At 36.1% G+C, this 15,810-nt stretch overlaps 1 protein-coding gene across 6 annotated transcripts in view; it reads right to left on the bottom strand.

Annotated features, from left to right (window-relative positions):
• ICE2 (interactor of little elongation complex ELL subunit 2) overlaps window positions 1-15,810 on the bottom strand; it is a 67,669-nt gene that overhangs the window by 30,822 nt on the left and 21,037 nt on the right. For all 6 annotated transcript variants that reach the window (XM_060005864.1, XM_060005863.1, XM_060005862.1 and 3 more), the window contains 6 exons: window positions 12,240-12,377; window positions 10,999-11,112; window positions 10,666-10,825; window positions 9,520-9,701; window positions 882-1,878; window positions 1-176 (listed from right to left, as the gene is read on the bottom strand). In XM_060005864.1, the coding sequence (XP_059861847.1) occupies window positions 1-176; window positions 882-1,878; window positions 9,520-9,701; window positions 10,666-10,825; window positions 10,999-11,112; window positions 12,240-12,377 (1,767 nt within the window). The remainder of the gene's footprint in view (window positions 177-881; window positions 1,879-9,519; window positions 9,702-10,665; window positions 10,826-10,998; window positions 11,113-12,239; window positions 12,378-15,810) is intronic.

Here is a 15,810-nt window from a genome sequence, read left to right as displayed (position 1 = left end):
TCTTCTGATTTTCTTCCGTTTTTTAGAGCGTGGTCTGGTCTCTATCCTCTGGACACTGCATCGCACAAGTAACAACAGGTCTTGTAGGCTAAAAAGCTTGTAAACAAAATTTCCTTCCTGAGGAGCTACATATTCTGATGTATCTTCAACATAGTCCTGAAGTTCATATGGCAATCCTTTAAAAATAATTATATTTGTCATTTTTATTTTAAAATACATTAGCTCTTTATCCATCATAATCCAAGATAAAACAATTCAACTATCAACCTTCTGTCTCCTCTGAGTTAACTATTACACTATTACCATTTCTGTTTACTTTTACTGGAACTCCAGCAAGAGCTGAAATCAAAGCTTTAGGGTTCTCTTCCTTTTACCTACTACCTTCACTAACCCTAGGCAAAGTATAAATCTGTGAGACAACATATGAAGGAAAAAAAAGTTTAAAAAAGTAGTGTTATTCATAATCGAGGCAGAGTTGACGTACAGCCTTACATCTATTTCACAAAATGAAAAAAGTACAAAACTACAGTCTAAACACCAAGAATAAGTAAATTTAGACTAATAAGTATTTATAATTATTTTTGCTGGATTTTCCCTTCATCAGTTCAGCAAACCACATTATCTATAGCTTAGCAGCCATCGTAAATGTTGGATAAACACAGGTTACAAAAATCCATACAACTGTGGGTACATCGCTAGAGTGAAGGTTTTGAAAGCTGAAATACTGATCAGTAGACTGGAAAATGAACTCTCAATGACTATATAAAGATCATACACATATTATAACAAAGAGAAAGTAGGGGAAAGAGGGTGGGAAAAAACCTAAGGATAAGGAACAAGCAAAACAGTTAATATAAAATTCTTTGTAAATATTTACGTACGTCCTTTTGGCTTCTGAAACACAGAAGGCCATATAGATTTTGGCCAACTAGAGGCATCTGAAGTAGCAGAGGGCTGCTCAGAACTAGGAGGTTGTTTAGAATTTTCTGAATTCATCAACGGCATTTCAGGTATTTTTCTGGAAATTGGTTTTAAGAGTTCATCCTGCATTTTTAAAATTTCTCCAACTGGATCAAATTTTTTATACACTCGTTTGATAGGTTTTTTTAAAACACATGACTCTTCAGGACTACAAGTAGTATTAGTCTGGTTTCCTACAGAAGCCTGTCCTGAGGAAGAATTTAGGCTAGCTGGTTTAGAACTTAAATTAGAACCCGTATCAGCAGTCTTTCCATTACTATTATTTTGACACTCTGTATCAATGATTAAACAGTCTTCATCTGTATCACTATGGCAAAGAATTACATCTTCAGTTTTAGCTGCTTCTGATGTAACAGGCTTTTCCTTTGAATTATTGTCTGTGTTCTCTGGAACATTCACTCTTTCATCAACACACTCCATATCAGAAGTCATATCATTTTTATTAGAGGTTTCAATTTCTGAAGAACTTTCTAAGTGTAAGGCATCAGATGTTTTCAAGTCACTATCTTGTACCAAAGACTTCTCAGAATTTGATACATTTCCACCACAGGGGATCAATCCCTGATCATCTTTGTTTTTGCACTCTTCAGGGCCATTGTCCATACCAGTCACCAGCTGTTTCTCCTTCTGCAGCTGTTCCATCAGAATCTGAGATATACTTCTAGAATGAGCAGTAATGTCTGGTGCAATTGGTGACTCAGATGTGATTGCTATGCTGGGGGCTGTGGGCATTTCTGTCACATTGGGTACTATGGAAGTACTTGCTGGACTCGGTGACTTTGACGGTTTGGTGGTGGTTACTCCAAAAGTTTCAAGTTCTGTGACGTCATCATCAAAATCCAGATCCAAGTTTTCATGGGTCTCAATTTTTCGGCACTCATTAACTTCATAAGACATCTTAAGAAAATATATTGGCAAACTATTAGCAAAAATTCCAGGCCGCCCCTCACCCATCAATGTCCCATCACAAACATAGTTCATACTCTTTAAAAGTAGAAAGAAAAGTGTAATGGCTTTGAAAGGTTCTTGCTTTGACAAACTACTAGCACCTAATTTATTTAACCTTACCTTCCCATTGAAATGTTGATGAAACACAGAAAAATTTACCAAGTTGCAATACCACAGGAAATGGGGAATACTTGTGAACTACCACATCTCAAGAGGTATTTCCACTAATCAAAAACAGACAGGGGCTTCCCTGGTGGCGCAGTGGGTGAGAGTCCGCCTGTCGATGCAGGGGACACGGGTTTGTGCCCCAGTCCGGGAAGATTCCATATGCTGCGGAGTGGCTGGGCCCGTGAGCCATGGCCGCTGAGCCTGCGCGTCCGGAGCCTGTGCTCCGCAACGGGAGAGGCCACAACAGTGAGAGGCCTGCGTACCGCAAAAAAAAAACCAGACAGGACCACAAAGAAGAAATGTTAGGCCAAATAGGAAGGCAAAAGATCTTCATTCATACCCAGTTTATACACTCTTGCAGAGACTTAGCTGACCAGGAGGAAAGCGTCTTCGCCATGGTAAGGAAGCTGCTCTCTAATGCAACTGGGGAAGTGTCAACAGCCTCTCACATCAATCAGTGACTTTCTTTATACATCTACTCAGGGGAAACAACTGTCAGTAATAAGAGGAGAAATGGATAGGAAGTGGTTTTATTGTTTTCTGGGACATGAAGCCACTGAGGTTATAGTTTTTCATGTATTGTTTGGGTAATAGAAGAACTACAGACAGTTCTAATTTATTCAGGAATAAATTATCTTCTCCCTAGGTAGCAACATCTCTCCTCAGTATGGCAGAGCACTTTAGATAAATACCATGGAATTGGATTACAGTTTAGGATTTGAGAGAAAAATATTCTGACAGCCTCAGGTAGTGAGTAAGAAAGATCTACCTGGGTAAATTACTTTACCTCTCTGAAACTCAATTTCCTCATCTCTGAAATAGGGATAATAGGGTTATCCTCTTGGGTTTATTCTAAGGATTAAATGAGAAATTATATATAGAAAGTTTCTTCGCATAATCTTTGTACATAGTAAGCAGTTTCTCAGCAAATGGTAGCACTTGCTAAAATAAAAAGACTACCATATTTAGTCAAAAAATAAAATTAAACTATACTCTGTTTACATGAGGCATTCTTACACAAAAAGGTTCAAAACAAAACAATGGGACATGACACCAAGAAATAAAGGACTAGCAATATTAAGTGTTAGAGAGAAGTCTATGCAAAAAGCATTAGATCGAAAAAGGAATCCTATGTTGAAAAAGATGCAATCCATGATGAATAGATAATGAACTGTGACATGTCAAATAACAACATCAAAATTGTCAAAACTGAAAAATAAAAGGAAAATTTGACAGAAACACAATTGTACTTGGTCATTGATACACTGTCTCTTAGTAAATATAAGGATGTAGAAAGTATGAATAATATTTAATGACTGAAACAAAGATACATGAATGACTGAAAACATACATATAGACTGCAAAGATATACCTTTTCCCTCCCAAGGATCGAAGGGGCATTTCCAAAGATGGACTATAAATTAATACACAAAGAAAACATCAATATAGTATAAAGCAGAATCTGTTAAGGTCTGACCCTCTGTTTAGAAGAAAGTAAAATTAGAAACCATTAAGAAAAAAGTAAACAAACAATAATAAACCCAAGAACTTGGAAATTTAAAAACTCTCCAATTTATTGGATAAAAGAAGAAATTAAAATGATAATCACAGAATACTTAAAAAGCAATAAAAATGAGAACACTGGACATTAAAAATCTGAAGCATCATTCATAGCCTTTTCAAGAAACAGGAAAATAATATAATCACAATAATAAAATGAAGGAATTTCATAAATATAAAACCAAAATTAATGAATTGAAAAACAATGTTCTCAACCCCTGACAAATTTGGATAAAAACAGCAGTTTATCTGTAAATATTTTAGTATGTGGTTATAAAAAGATTCTTCGGTAAAACATATTAATTGTATCAATAAATTAACACTTCCTTAATGGCTGGAAATATCTAATCACTGTTAAAATTTCCTAGTCTGATCAATTTCTTTTTACAGTTGTTTATTGGAATCAGGATCCAACCAAGATCCCTACACTGCATTTGGGTGATGTCTCTCAAATTTATTTCTCAAATGCCTCTCCCCCATACTCTGCCAACTCCCATACCCACCAGGTATTTGTAGAAGAAACTAGATGAGTTATCCTATAAAATTTTCCATATTCTGGATTTTGCATCCCCATGATATCATTTAACACACTCTTCCCCTACATTTCCTATTAAAATGATCTAGTAGCTTGACCAGATTCAGGCACATTTGAAAAAATCTGAGCATGTTATATGTGGTACTGTGTACTTCCCACTTCAATCAGGAGGCTAATGTCATCTGCTTATCTTTCTTCTTGTGATATTACAACAGTTCTGTTGATTCATCAAGGGTCGACAAACTAATCTACCCATTAAAATTCCTTGTTAATCTTCTAATGCTTTTAGCAGTCATTGATGATGATCACTGCCTAGATTCACTATTTCATTAGGAACTGCAAAATGGTAACAGTCGTATTTCATCATTACCTGAAATACAGTTTGTACTGGAAAAGTAAGACAAATACTTGAATTTTCAAAAATCAGTTTTCAGAATAATGACTTGATACACTAGCACCCTCCAAAGGTGACTAATACTTTTTTAAAAAGATATTATTATGAATTCATGGATTTTAACTATTTCATATGTTTCCATCCATTGCAGTTATTCTTTGTCATGGTCAAACTGACACACTCTGGCCAACGGGAAACCCTTCAAGTTGGCACTGGCATCTTTTTTATATAATTCCAATATTATTATAAGGTTTTTACTTAAGTCCTTTGATTGGCATTTGTATTTCTTATGCTAAAATTCTTGGTTTCTAATACAAATATAAGTACTTATTTGCTTTATCGTACTATCTAATGTGTTCAAAATAACAACAGCAATATCATTACTAATAATATGATTACTAAATGCAGTTTAAAATATTTGGCAATTCTTTTTGAACTTAGGATATAAATCTTTAAGGATGTATAGACACTTAATTCTCTGAGTGACCATTTTCACTTAAACAGTATATCTTGGCTATCACACTACAGTTGCATACCTAGAGCTTTCTTATTCTTTTTATAGGCATACCTTGTAGACATTGTGTGTTTGGTTCCAAACCACGACAATAAAGCAAATAGTACAAAAAAGTGAGTCACACAAATTTTTTTGGTTTCCCAGTACATATAAAGATATGTTTACACTATAGTCTATTAAGTGTGCAATAGCATTATGTCTTTAAAAATGTACATGTCTTAAGAAAAATACTTTACTGCTAAAAAGCACTAACCATCATCTGAGCCTTCAGCAAGTTGTAATAGTAACATCAAAAAATCAATGATTGGGCTTCCCTGGTGGCGCAGTGGTTGAGAGTCCGCCTGCCGATGCAGGGGACACGGGTTCGTGCCCCGGTCTGGGAGGATCCCGCATGCCGCAGAGCGGCTGGGCCCGTGAGCCACGGCTGCTGAGCCTGCGTGTCCGGAGCCTGTGCTCCGCAAAGGGAGAGGCCACAACAGTGAGAGGCCCGCATACCGCAAAAAAAAAAAAAAAAAAAAAAAATCAATGATCACAGATCACCATTAACAAATATGATTAAGTCTGAAATACTGCAAGAATTACCAAAATGTGACACAGTGACATGAAGTGAGCAAATGCTGTTGGAAAAAGGACGATGATGGACTTGCTCGATGCAGGGTTACCACAAGCCTTCCATTTGTAAAAAACGCAGCATCTTTGAAGTGCAATAAAGCAATGTACGATAAAACAAGGTATGCCTGTAATAGTTGCATAGTATGCTATTGAAGATGTACAGTTTATTTAATAAATACCCTATTAAGGGACATGAGGACTGTTTCTAATGAATACCTATAGTTGGGGTGAATACCCTGCACAAATATTTTATTCTTTTCCTAGTGTACTTCTGAGCTACATTTCTAGAAGTGAGATTTCTAGGGCAAAGGATGAACACATTAGTTTTCATCTGTTCTGTGGGTACATCTCTCTTCATTTGACTGTAAAAATGTTATAGCAATTATCTTTTCTTCCTCTAATAACTTTGTAAGAATTTCCATCAACAATCCTCTTCTGTTTCTCATGTTTAATTGAGATGGGCACACCTGCTTCTGCAGGAGGACAATCCTGTGTGACAGTGTGCCAGGATAGCTTTCTTAGCTTCATGGCTCTAAGCTCATGCTTCACTGTTACCATGATGTATGTATGTATGCATGTAGGTTTGCATGTGTTTGTGTGTGCATATAAAATCTTTAGTACATTCTGATATCTGCTTTCTCTATTTCCCTCTCCCACAATTATCTGAAAACTTATTTTTCCTTTACCTTTAATGTCCTTGTTCTGCTCAATATGAACTTTACCACTGGTGAATTTTCCTGAGCCAAGGCTTTTGTCTTCGAAGGAACTTTGGCTGGTTAGTTTCTAGAGTTCTTAGGACCCAGGTCATCTCAGAACTACTTAAGTTCCCAAGTGCCCCTGCACTCACCTACAAATTAGAGCCCATCCATATTATTTTCACTTTTGTTATTCTTTATTCATTCTTGCATCTTTCACCATCCTTTTGCCATCTGGGATTATTCTCCTTGTGCCTGAAGAACATCCATTAGAGGAGGTCTGCTAGTAGCAAACTCAGTTTTTATCTGAAAATATCTTTTCTTAATTTTTTATTACTTAAGGATATTTCACTGGTTAGAGAATTTTAGTAAGAGGGTTATTTTCTCTCAGGAGAATGTATTGTCCCAATGTCTTCTGGCTTCCATCGTTGTTGTTGAGAAGTTACCTGCCAGTCTAACTCTCAGTCCTTTATAGCTAATGTGCCTTTTGTTTCTCTGGTGGCTTTTAAGAGTTTTTTCTTTGTCTCCAAGATGGTTTGGTCCCATTACCTCTTTTACACCTCTCTTTTGGGTGCAAGTACACAAATGTTAGACATTCTCACTACATTCTCTATACCTCTTGCCCTACTCTCCATATTTCCTTTTTGTTGCCTGTTTCATTATAGTCTTTTCAGACCCATCTTCCAGTTTATTAATTCTCTTATCAGTTTTATCTAATGTGCTAATAACCCCCTTTACAGCATTCTTAACTGTACTTTTTTTAAAAAAATAAATAAATATTTATTTATTTATTTGGCTGCATTGGGTCTTCGTTGTAGCACACGGGCTTCTCTCTAGTTGCGGCGTGTGGGCTTCTCTCTAGTTGTGGCATGCGGGTTTTCTCCCTCTAGCTGTAGCGTGCAGGATCCAGGGCGTGTGGGCTCTGTAGTTGTGATGCACGGGCTCCAAGTATGTGAGCTCTAGTTTGCAGCACGCGGGCTCTCTGGTTGAGGCGCACGGCCTTAGCTGTCCCACGGCATGTGGGATCTTAGTTCCCCTACCACGGATCTAACCCGCATCCCCTGCATTGCAAGGCATATTCCTTCCAATTAAAACATGGCTTTAATTTTCTTGCATGCTGTATAATTAAACAGAGTTGGCTCACAGTTTGTGACTGATAATTCTAGGATCCATTTCTGTGAGTCTATTTCTTTGGTCATTGTTTGTGATGGTTGGTGCTCAGAGTATCCAGTACATGAAAAGAAACTTAATTTTTATTTACTCCTCCAGTGTCTAGTTATCTTTAAATGTTTTCCAGATGCTATATTTAAAAACTTGTTTGTAGAAATAATTTGAGGCTCAAAATGACATTCTGTTCCTCTAAGAAGTATTGTCACTTGCTTTTGCTAGGTATCTAGAGACACTAGCAATCCAAAAGCATCTGAATCCAAGTTCAAGGCCTGAAAACCCAGAATACAATCTACAAGAAAGCTGATTTATTTCTTGTTCACTCTTACTCCTGGGGTATAGCCCTGCAGGGTCCAAGCTCATGGTGGAAAACTGAACTCTGACTTTTGTCCTCCTAGTCCTGTGATGCTGCCAAAAGCACATTTTCTGTTGCCTCTTCAGAACTGAAATACCATTCAGGGCAAAAACTACCCTAAGTGACACGCTTACCAACCTGGATTCTGGTCTTCTTTAGTATCTCAGTCCTCAGATAGTACCCCCTATCTTGTTAGGTCTTTGATGATTCTAAGAAATAAACTTATATAATATGTCCAGCTTTTTTTAGTTGTCATCGGTAATGGAAGGCCCAAATTACTTGGTCTGCCATTACTGAAAGAAGTTACTCCGTCACTTTTCATCCCTCTTAACCTACTTCGTGTTTCTTCATAGCACTTGTTACTTACTGACATTCACCTCACACCAATATAAATTTTAGATAGATTTAAAAATGTAAAACAAAACAAAAAACAAAAATACCTCCAAAAAACTTAAGTTGGAAGTGCTTTATGACATACACATCATAAAAATACTGAAAGGCAAATGGCAAACCAAAAAAAAAAAATAAACAAATATGAAAGACAAAAGGCCAATATTCTTAAAATAGTATGAGCTCTTATATGTAAATAAGAAAAAATTTTTCTATTTTATTTTCTAATTTTGTTTGCTCTCTCACTTTATTCAAGTCCCTGTTCAAATTTCCTGTCCTTGGAAAAGCCTTCCTGATCATGAATCCCATTCCCATCTCTTTCCCCTTAACCTATTCCATTTTTCTGCATAGTATTTATCAGTGTGTGCTTTTTTGATACTGTTTTAATTATCTGTGCCCTCTGACACTAATGTAAGTTCTGAAAGAAAAGAGACTTCATTTTTATTTACTGCTGTATCCTCAGTGCATGGAACAGTATCTGCTCAGTAAGTATTTGTGGAATGGATGAATAAAGTTTTGTATAAACAGAATGCCTTGCTCTAATAATCATGGAAAAATATTTCAAAATACACAAAATAATAAAAGCTAGTATTTATGGAGTACCAAGCATTGTTCTAAATGCTTTAGGTGTATTAACTCATTTAATCCCCAAGAATTCTATGAGTTAGGTTATCATGATACCCATCTTACAGACAGAGCAAACTAGACACAAAGAGATTATGTAGTTTGCCTACGGTCACGCAGATAATAAGCATACACTAAAAAGGATTAACAATCCAGCAAATTCTTGTTGCCCCAGTCAAACTCATCTGTTCCTTTTCATACTTAAAAACTCTTGAATACAAATGAGACTAATTAAATAAAACCATCACCACTATGACCACCATTACTGACTGAATTTTTAGTACATACGTACTAAAGACTGTGCTCAGCATCTTACGTATAAATATCAAACCTAATCCTGACAGCAATTTTATGAAGTAGGTATTATCATCTTTCTTTTATAAAAGAAGAAAACTGAGGCTGAAGGAGGTTAAATTAGTTGTCTAAAGTCTAGATCCACGTGGGGTTCAATTTTAAGTTTCAATCTAAAGTCTGTATTTTTAACTACCAGATTTAGAGACTTGCAATAAAATGTTATTCTTCAAAAGGATAAACAAGTACATTCTCTTAAGGAAAAGAAAAGAAAGCATTACATACTTCCATTTCAGATATATAATCTTCTGGTTTGTCCATAAATACTGCAGAGACTGGAACAGTTGTGTTTTTGGACATCATGCATTTTAAGGGAACTTCATGGAAGATTTGATTTCTCTCTCTCATTGTCATTTTCTTTTGGGGAAGTGGTGAATTAATATAAATTACTTTAACTGGTTTTGAACCTTAACACAGAAAAAGAATGGGAGTGATTTGTTACTAGTAGTCATATTAAAAAAAAAAAAAACAAACCAGGATGTATAACAGAAGAATTACTAAACAAAGAGACACAGGATAGAAACTGGAAGCACATGTCCCATACGTGTGCCTTGAATGAAAAGATTTTTAAAGTCCCTTAGAGATCTAAGGGCAAGAGACTCTTACTGGCAAGAAAAACATGTTCTTTTTCTAACAATTTAAAAAAAGATTTTCTGTTTTTTATTGTTATACTTTTACTGTCATTATTACTCGGTTCCTCTTGGGTTATACTTTCAAAAAGTGATAAAATGTTTACCACGGAGAATATATTACATTTAACTCTAATTTGTAGTTTTGTTTTTAGACATAGTCCTTCATTTACTCCAATTATGTTATTACATACAAGAATATTAATTCTAAAAGATATGAGAAAATTATTAAATATGAACAAAAATAGAAGGGGAATAATATTTGGTACAGAATTTATGTGTAAATATTAATTTTACTGTTAAGAGAGAGACTATCTTATAAGTATAGACTTATTTAAATCTGAATTCCAATAATAGGTAAGTAAATAAACCCTAGAAACTAACGCATTTGAGGCTGTCTAATAAAGTATCGCATTCCTTTTATTTCAGTGAAAGACAGAAGAACCTCACCATTTCATGTATCTTTGGCCACCCTAAACTATAATTTTTTCTCTACTTCTCACACACCCAGCATGCATACAGGTCCTGTAAATCTAATAACTCATTTATGAGTGTCAATTGTATACTTAGCACTATATATTAAAAAGTTCTTCTACTGAATGTAATTGTCAAATTTACACCCTCCTTAAATCAAAACTTAGCTTTTTGTATTTGACAAATGACCACCTATAATCAGACTGCTGAAATAGAACTGTTTCAACTCCTCTTTTGAGAGTGTTATTTGACATGGCAAATCACAAACCTGTGACAGGTATTACTTGAATACACACTGGAATTTCCCACTGTTCCTTGTAGCTTGGTCCATGATTATTTAATAAGGTAAATAATGCTTGACTAGTTAGAGCTATCTGAGGGTGATATCTTGCAACAAGCTTCTCTGCATTTGGGTCTTTACTAATGTCCTGAAAAACAACATGAAACTTGTTACTTGATTACACTTATTAGAAACTTCTTTGATTAAATAATGAAAAGAAGGGAGAAATTCAGGAAGGGTACTTTAGAACAACCAGGTTACATGTACTTTATGAGGTACAGAAGATTGCTTAGGAAGATCCAAAACCACTTTACTACTTACATAATGCATAGCTGCAGCTGTTTGTTCTGGTGTTTCAGTGGTGGGTATATCTTTTGACAGCTGCAACTTTGCAGGCATTGAGGGAAATACTGTTTTCACATACTTTACACTGCCCTAAATAAGAAAAAAAAATGAATGTTTTATTGCAGAAATCTTGATGTATTTTTTCCCTGAAGTATCTTTTCATCATATGAAACTTATAACTTAAAATTCTTCATTGTACTAAATGCAAATATCAAATTTACAGACGTCTTAAGACAAGACCTTAATGTTTTTACTTGACAACCACCATATAGTTGCTTTTTAAAGATTTTATTTATTTATTTATTTTTGGTTGCATTGGGTCTTAGCTAGGTCACGTGGGATCTTTCGTTGTGGTGCACAGGCTCTCTAGTTGTGGCACGCGGGCTAAAGAGCGCGTGGGCTCTATAGTTGGGGTGCATGGGCTCTGTAGTTGCAGCATGTGGACTTAGATGTCCTGCGGCATGTGGGATCTTAGTTCCCCGACCAGGGATCAAATCTGAGTCCCCTGCATTGGAAAGCGGATTCTTAACCACTGTACCACCAGGGAAGTCCCCCATATAGGTTTTTTTTAAAAAAAAGGGTCCAAGATAAGGGTGCCATGAAATCATCCTGTCATTTTAAAATCTAACCTCTCATTTTATGAAGTACAAGTCAGAGCAGGGTATAAGAGAAACTCTAAAATATCTTCTTTACACACACCTACTTCCAACATGATATTGAGTAAAATCCCCTTAAAAGAAAAGCTTTCTGCTTGTATTCAGAAACATAAAAGAGATGGAAACTAAGAAAAGAAAATCAAGAAATAAAGTTGGTAGTGATATTTTTTTTTAACTTTTTATTTTTTCTTTAAATATTTATTTATTTATTTGGCTGCACCGGGTCTTAGCTGGTGGCACGTGGGATCTTCGTTGCGGCATGTGGGGTTTGGTTCCCTGACCAGGGATTGAACCCAGGCCCCCTGCACTGGGAGTGCAGAGTCTTAACCACCGGACCACCAGGGAAGTCCCAGTAGTGATATTTTTAAAAACATCAAGTAATGGTAGTCATACATTAAAAGGGGACACATTTGTATTGCGTATTTTAAAAAGTATATCTTGTTACTGCTCAAAATTTAAACATAAATACTGAAATATGTCTAAATTATGCTTCTGTGTGAAATACAGATGATGTTTCAGACAAAAATCAGTTTACTTTTATTTTCTTATGGTAAACCTTACCAATGCAAGAAGAGTTTTTTCTAACTTTAATCCCATCTCTATTCTGAATGGGAAGAATCCCATTAAGCTGGTGACTTCATGGAGAGTATAGAATTCTGGATACTTTTTCACTTGTTCAATACAAGCTTTTAAAATTTGCTAAAAAATAAAAATTAAGAGAAATTCATTTTTTTGTACTTCTCTAATAATGCAACAAAAATAACTTAGTCACATGTGACTAAATAATTATTCATTTCAAATATGAGCCTCATTTCATTAACCGAACTTCTAACAATCCAGGCACACTGCATATTCCTTACTTGATTTAAACTCTTATTTTTTGTAACAATTCTTTTTAACCTAATTTCTTAAAACATTGATGTTTAATAATACTAAAATTAGCAATTGTATTAAAATTTAAAGTTAGAGAAGACACATATTTTCTCTGCTATTTAAGAAACTGTCAAAGAAATAAAGCCACGTGAAAATTTTAACACACTTTATGGGAATAAAAGCAGTTACATGAATGATTAGAAATAAGTAAATTTAATACCCTAAAAAGATCCCCAAGCACAATGAATTAATGAAGTAGTTATCTTACAGGTCATTCTAACCTTCAATCTAAAAAATAAATGAGAAATTTTATAACTACTTCAAATGATGGAGTATTTAGTATTTTCTTCTCTCCAAAATATTCTCAAAATATTAATGACTTACCAGGAAATGTAATGAGGAAGAAAAATTCATAGTTTCACCCAAGCATGTGATAACATGTAAATAACTCAAAGAAGCACAGCAGTTTTGGAGGGGGTAGGGGAGTTATAAAACCATACATACTACATTATCTTCTAAGATACAGTTGTCCCTCGCGTCTCTGGAATCCCCCATGGATACCAAAATCCAAGGATGCTCAAATCCCTTATTTGAAATGGTATAGTACCGTCAGCCCTCCATATCCACTGATGTAGAACCCACGGATACGGAGGGTCAAATGTATGTGTTTTCTCTTCTTCTCTCAATGAACCTTAATCTGAACCTTTTAGAATATACTTTATATCACAAAAGCTTTTAGCAATAAGCATATATATATATATACATATATATATATGTGTGTGTATATATATATATATATTTTTTTTTTTTTTTTTTTTGGTACGTGGGCCTCTTGCTGTTGTGGCCTCTCCCGTTGCGGAGCACAGGCTCCGGACGTGCAGGCTCAGCGGCCATGGCTCACGGGCCCAGCCGCTCCGCGGCATGTGGGATCTTCCCGGACCGGGGCACGAACCCATGACCCCTGCATTGGCAGGCGGACTCTCAACCACTGCGCCACCAGGGAAGCCCCAGTAAGCATATTTTTATATCTTACACCCTCTTTCCCTTCAGATATTTATAAAGTGTGTCAAGCTACAAATCAATAACATTACTCCACTACATCTTTTTATCTATAGTTTCATATCCTCTTCTTTCTTTAATCCTCACTCTCTATTATCTTTCACATTTCCCCCCTCAATTCTACGCTTTTCAATAATGACCTTGATATTTAATCAGGATATTACTTGCAATTAAGACAGATATAGGTTAATATGAAGAAGTTCTGTTTGCTCTTAAAAACCCTAGTAAACCGCAAGCTCGGATCTGCATAATATCTTTGCTCCTCATTTATAATATTAGTCAACTTTCACCCCTAATATTCCTATCCTATAGAAGTCATTACAAAAATCTAAACATGCAAAAGAAAGCAATATATAAGAACTATGTGACATATAGACTACTCTGATTAGATATTTATCAGCACATCTTTCTTGGTAAAACTATGCTAGATGTTACAGTGCTTTTTAAGTGAGTTTCACTTAACTCAGTAATTATGGCAAGAGAAAAATTGAAGGGAAAATCTAAGACAGTTTTATACCTATACTCAGATACACTACACAGTATTAAAGGTATTTCACAACTGGTAGATATTAAGTAACTAAAGGAGCATTATTTAATATATTTAATTAAAAATTTTAATTAGTAATTTACTTATGTTTGAAAAACTGCTAAGAGTGAACAAAGGAGGTTAAGAGATTCAGGCTGTTCCCCACCACCCACTCCCGAATGTTATTTAACATGCAAAGTATCTTGAAAGTTAAAAACACCAAAAACACATTTATCACTTACAAAGAAAGATGAAAATAACTATGCTCCAGAAAGAGAAAATATAATATGTTTTCATACATGTTTGAAGCTTAAAATTTAACAGATAACTGCTTCTGGCAATATGGTAAAGTAGGTACCTTGAAGAACACTCCTATCCAAACCACACTAGATGCTGGATAAATTACAACTAACAATTTTCATGCATTGCTGGGCTTGGTAAAAGCGAGGAGAATCTCCAAGGACCATAAATAAATAAATAAACGCCAAACATCTAGAATGAGGAGAAACAGGAGCTGTGAGCAGTAAGAAAACCCATGAAAGGTGAAGTGGCTTGAGGGCAAATGCCTCAACCAGTTCTAAGATCAGGTAGGGAGCTGAACAGGAGAGCCCTACATTTAAGGGTTGAAAAGCAGAGATTTGAACAGATATCTGTACAACCATGTTCACAGTAGCATTATTCACAACAGCCAAAAGGTGGAAGCAAATCAAATGTCCATCAATGGAAGAATGGATAAACAAAATGTCCATATACATACAATGGAATATTCAGCCTTAAAAAGGAAGGAAATTATGCCACATGCTAGAACATGTATGAATCTTGAAGACATTATGCTAAGTAAAATAAGCGAGTCACAAAAAGACAAATACTATATGATTCCACTTATATGGGGGTACCTACAACAGACAAATTCAGACACAGAAAGTAGCATGGTGAGTGGCACAATAATAAATAAATATTTCCTGTTTGTCCCTGGTTCCTGACACACAGCTCCGAAATTTCTTGGAATCCCCTAAGTGATAAGAATGTCTTTTTTATGCTAACTAGATGACAAAAGGCCCATAGATAGCTAATCACCAGCAGCCAATGATTTAATCAAGCATGCCCACTAAATGAAATCTCCATAAAACTCCCCTTAAGGGCTTCCCTGGTGGCGCAGTGGTTGAGAGTCCGCCTGCCGATGCAGGGGACACGGGTTCGTGCCCCGGTCCGGGAAGATCTCACATGCCACGGAGCGGCTGGGCCCGTGAGCCATGGCCGCTGAGCCTGTGCGTCCGGAGCCTGTGTTCCGCAACAGGAGAGGCCGCAGCAGTGAGAGGTCCGCGTACCGCAAAAAAAAAAAAAAAAAAAAAGGTTAAGGGGCTTCCCTTGTGGTGCAGTGGTTAAGAATCCACCTGCCAATGCAGGGGACACAGGTTTGATCCCTGGTCCAGTAAGATTCCTCACACCACGGAACAACTAAGCCTGTGCACCACAACTACTGAGCCTATGCTCTAAAGCCTGTGAGCCACAACTACTGAAGCCCACGTGCCTAGAACCCGTGGTCTGCAAAAAGAGAAGCCATCACAATGAGAAGCCCGCACACCACAACAAAGAGTAGCCCCCGCTAGCCGCAACTAGAGGAAGCCCATGCGCAGCAATAAAGACCCAATGCAGCCATAAATAAATAAATAA

The sequence above is a fragment of the Delphinus delphis genome, chromosome 2, assembly GCF_949987515.2.
Source record: "Delphinus delphis chromosome 2, mDelDel1.2, whole genome shotgun sequence".
NCBI classification, from domain to species: Eukaryota; Metazoa; Chordata; class Mammalia; order Artiodactyla; family Delphinidae; genus Delphinus; species Delphinus delphis.
Note: the sequence above shows the minus strand (reverse complement) of the source record. Positions and strands in the feature narration are given on the sequence as shown.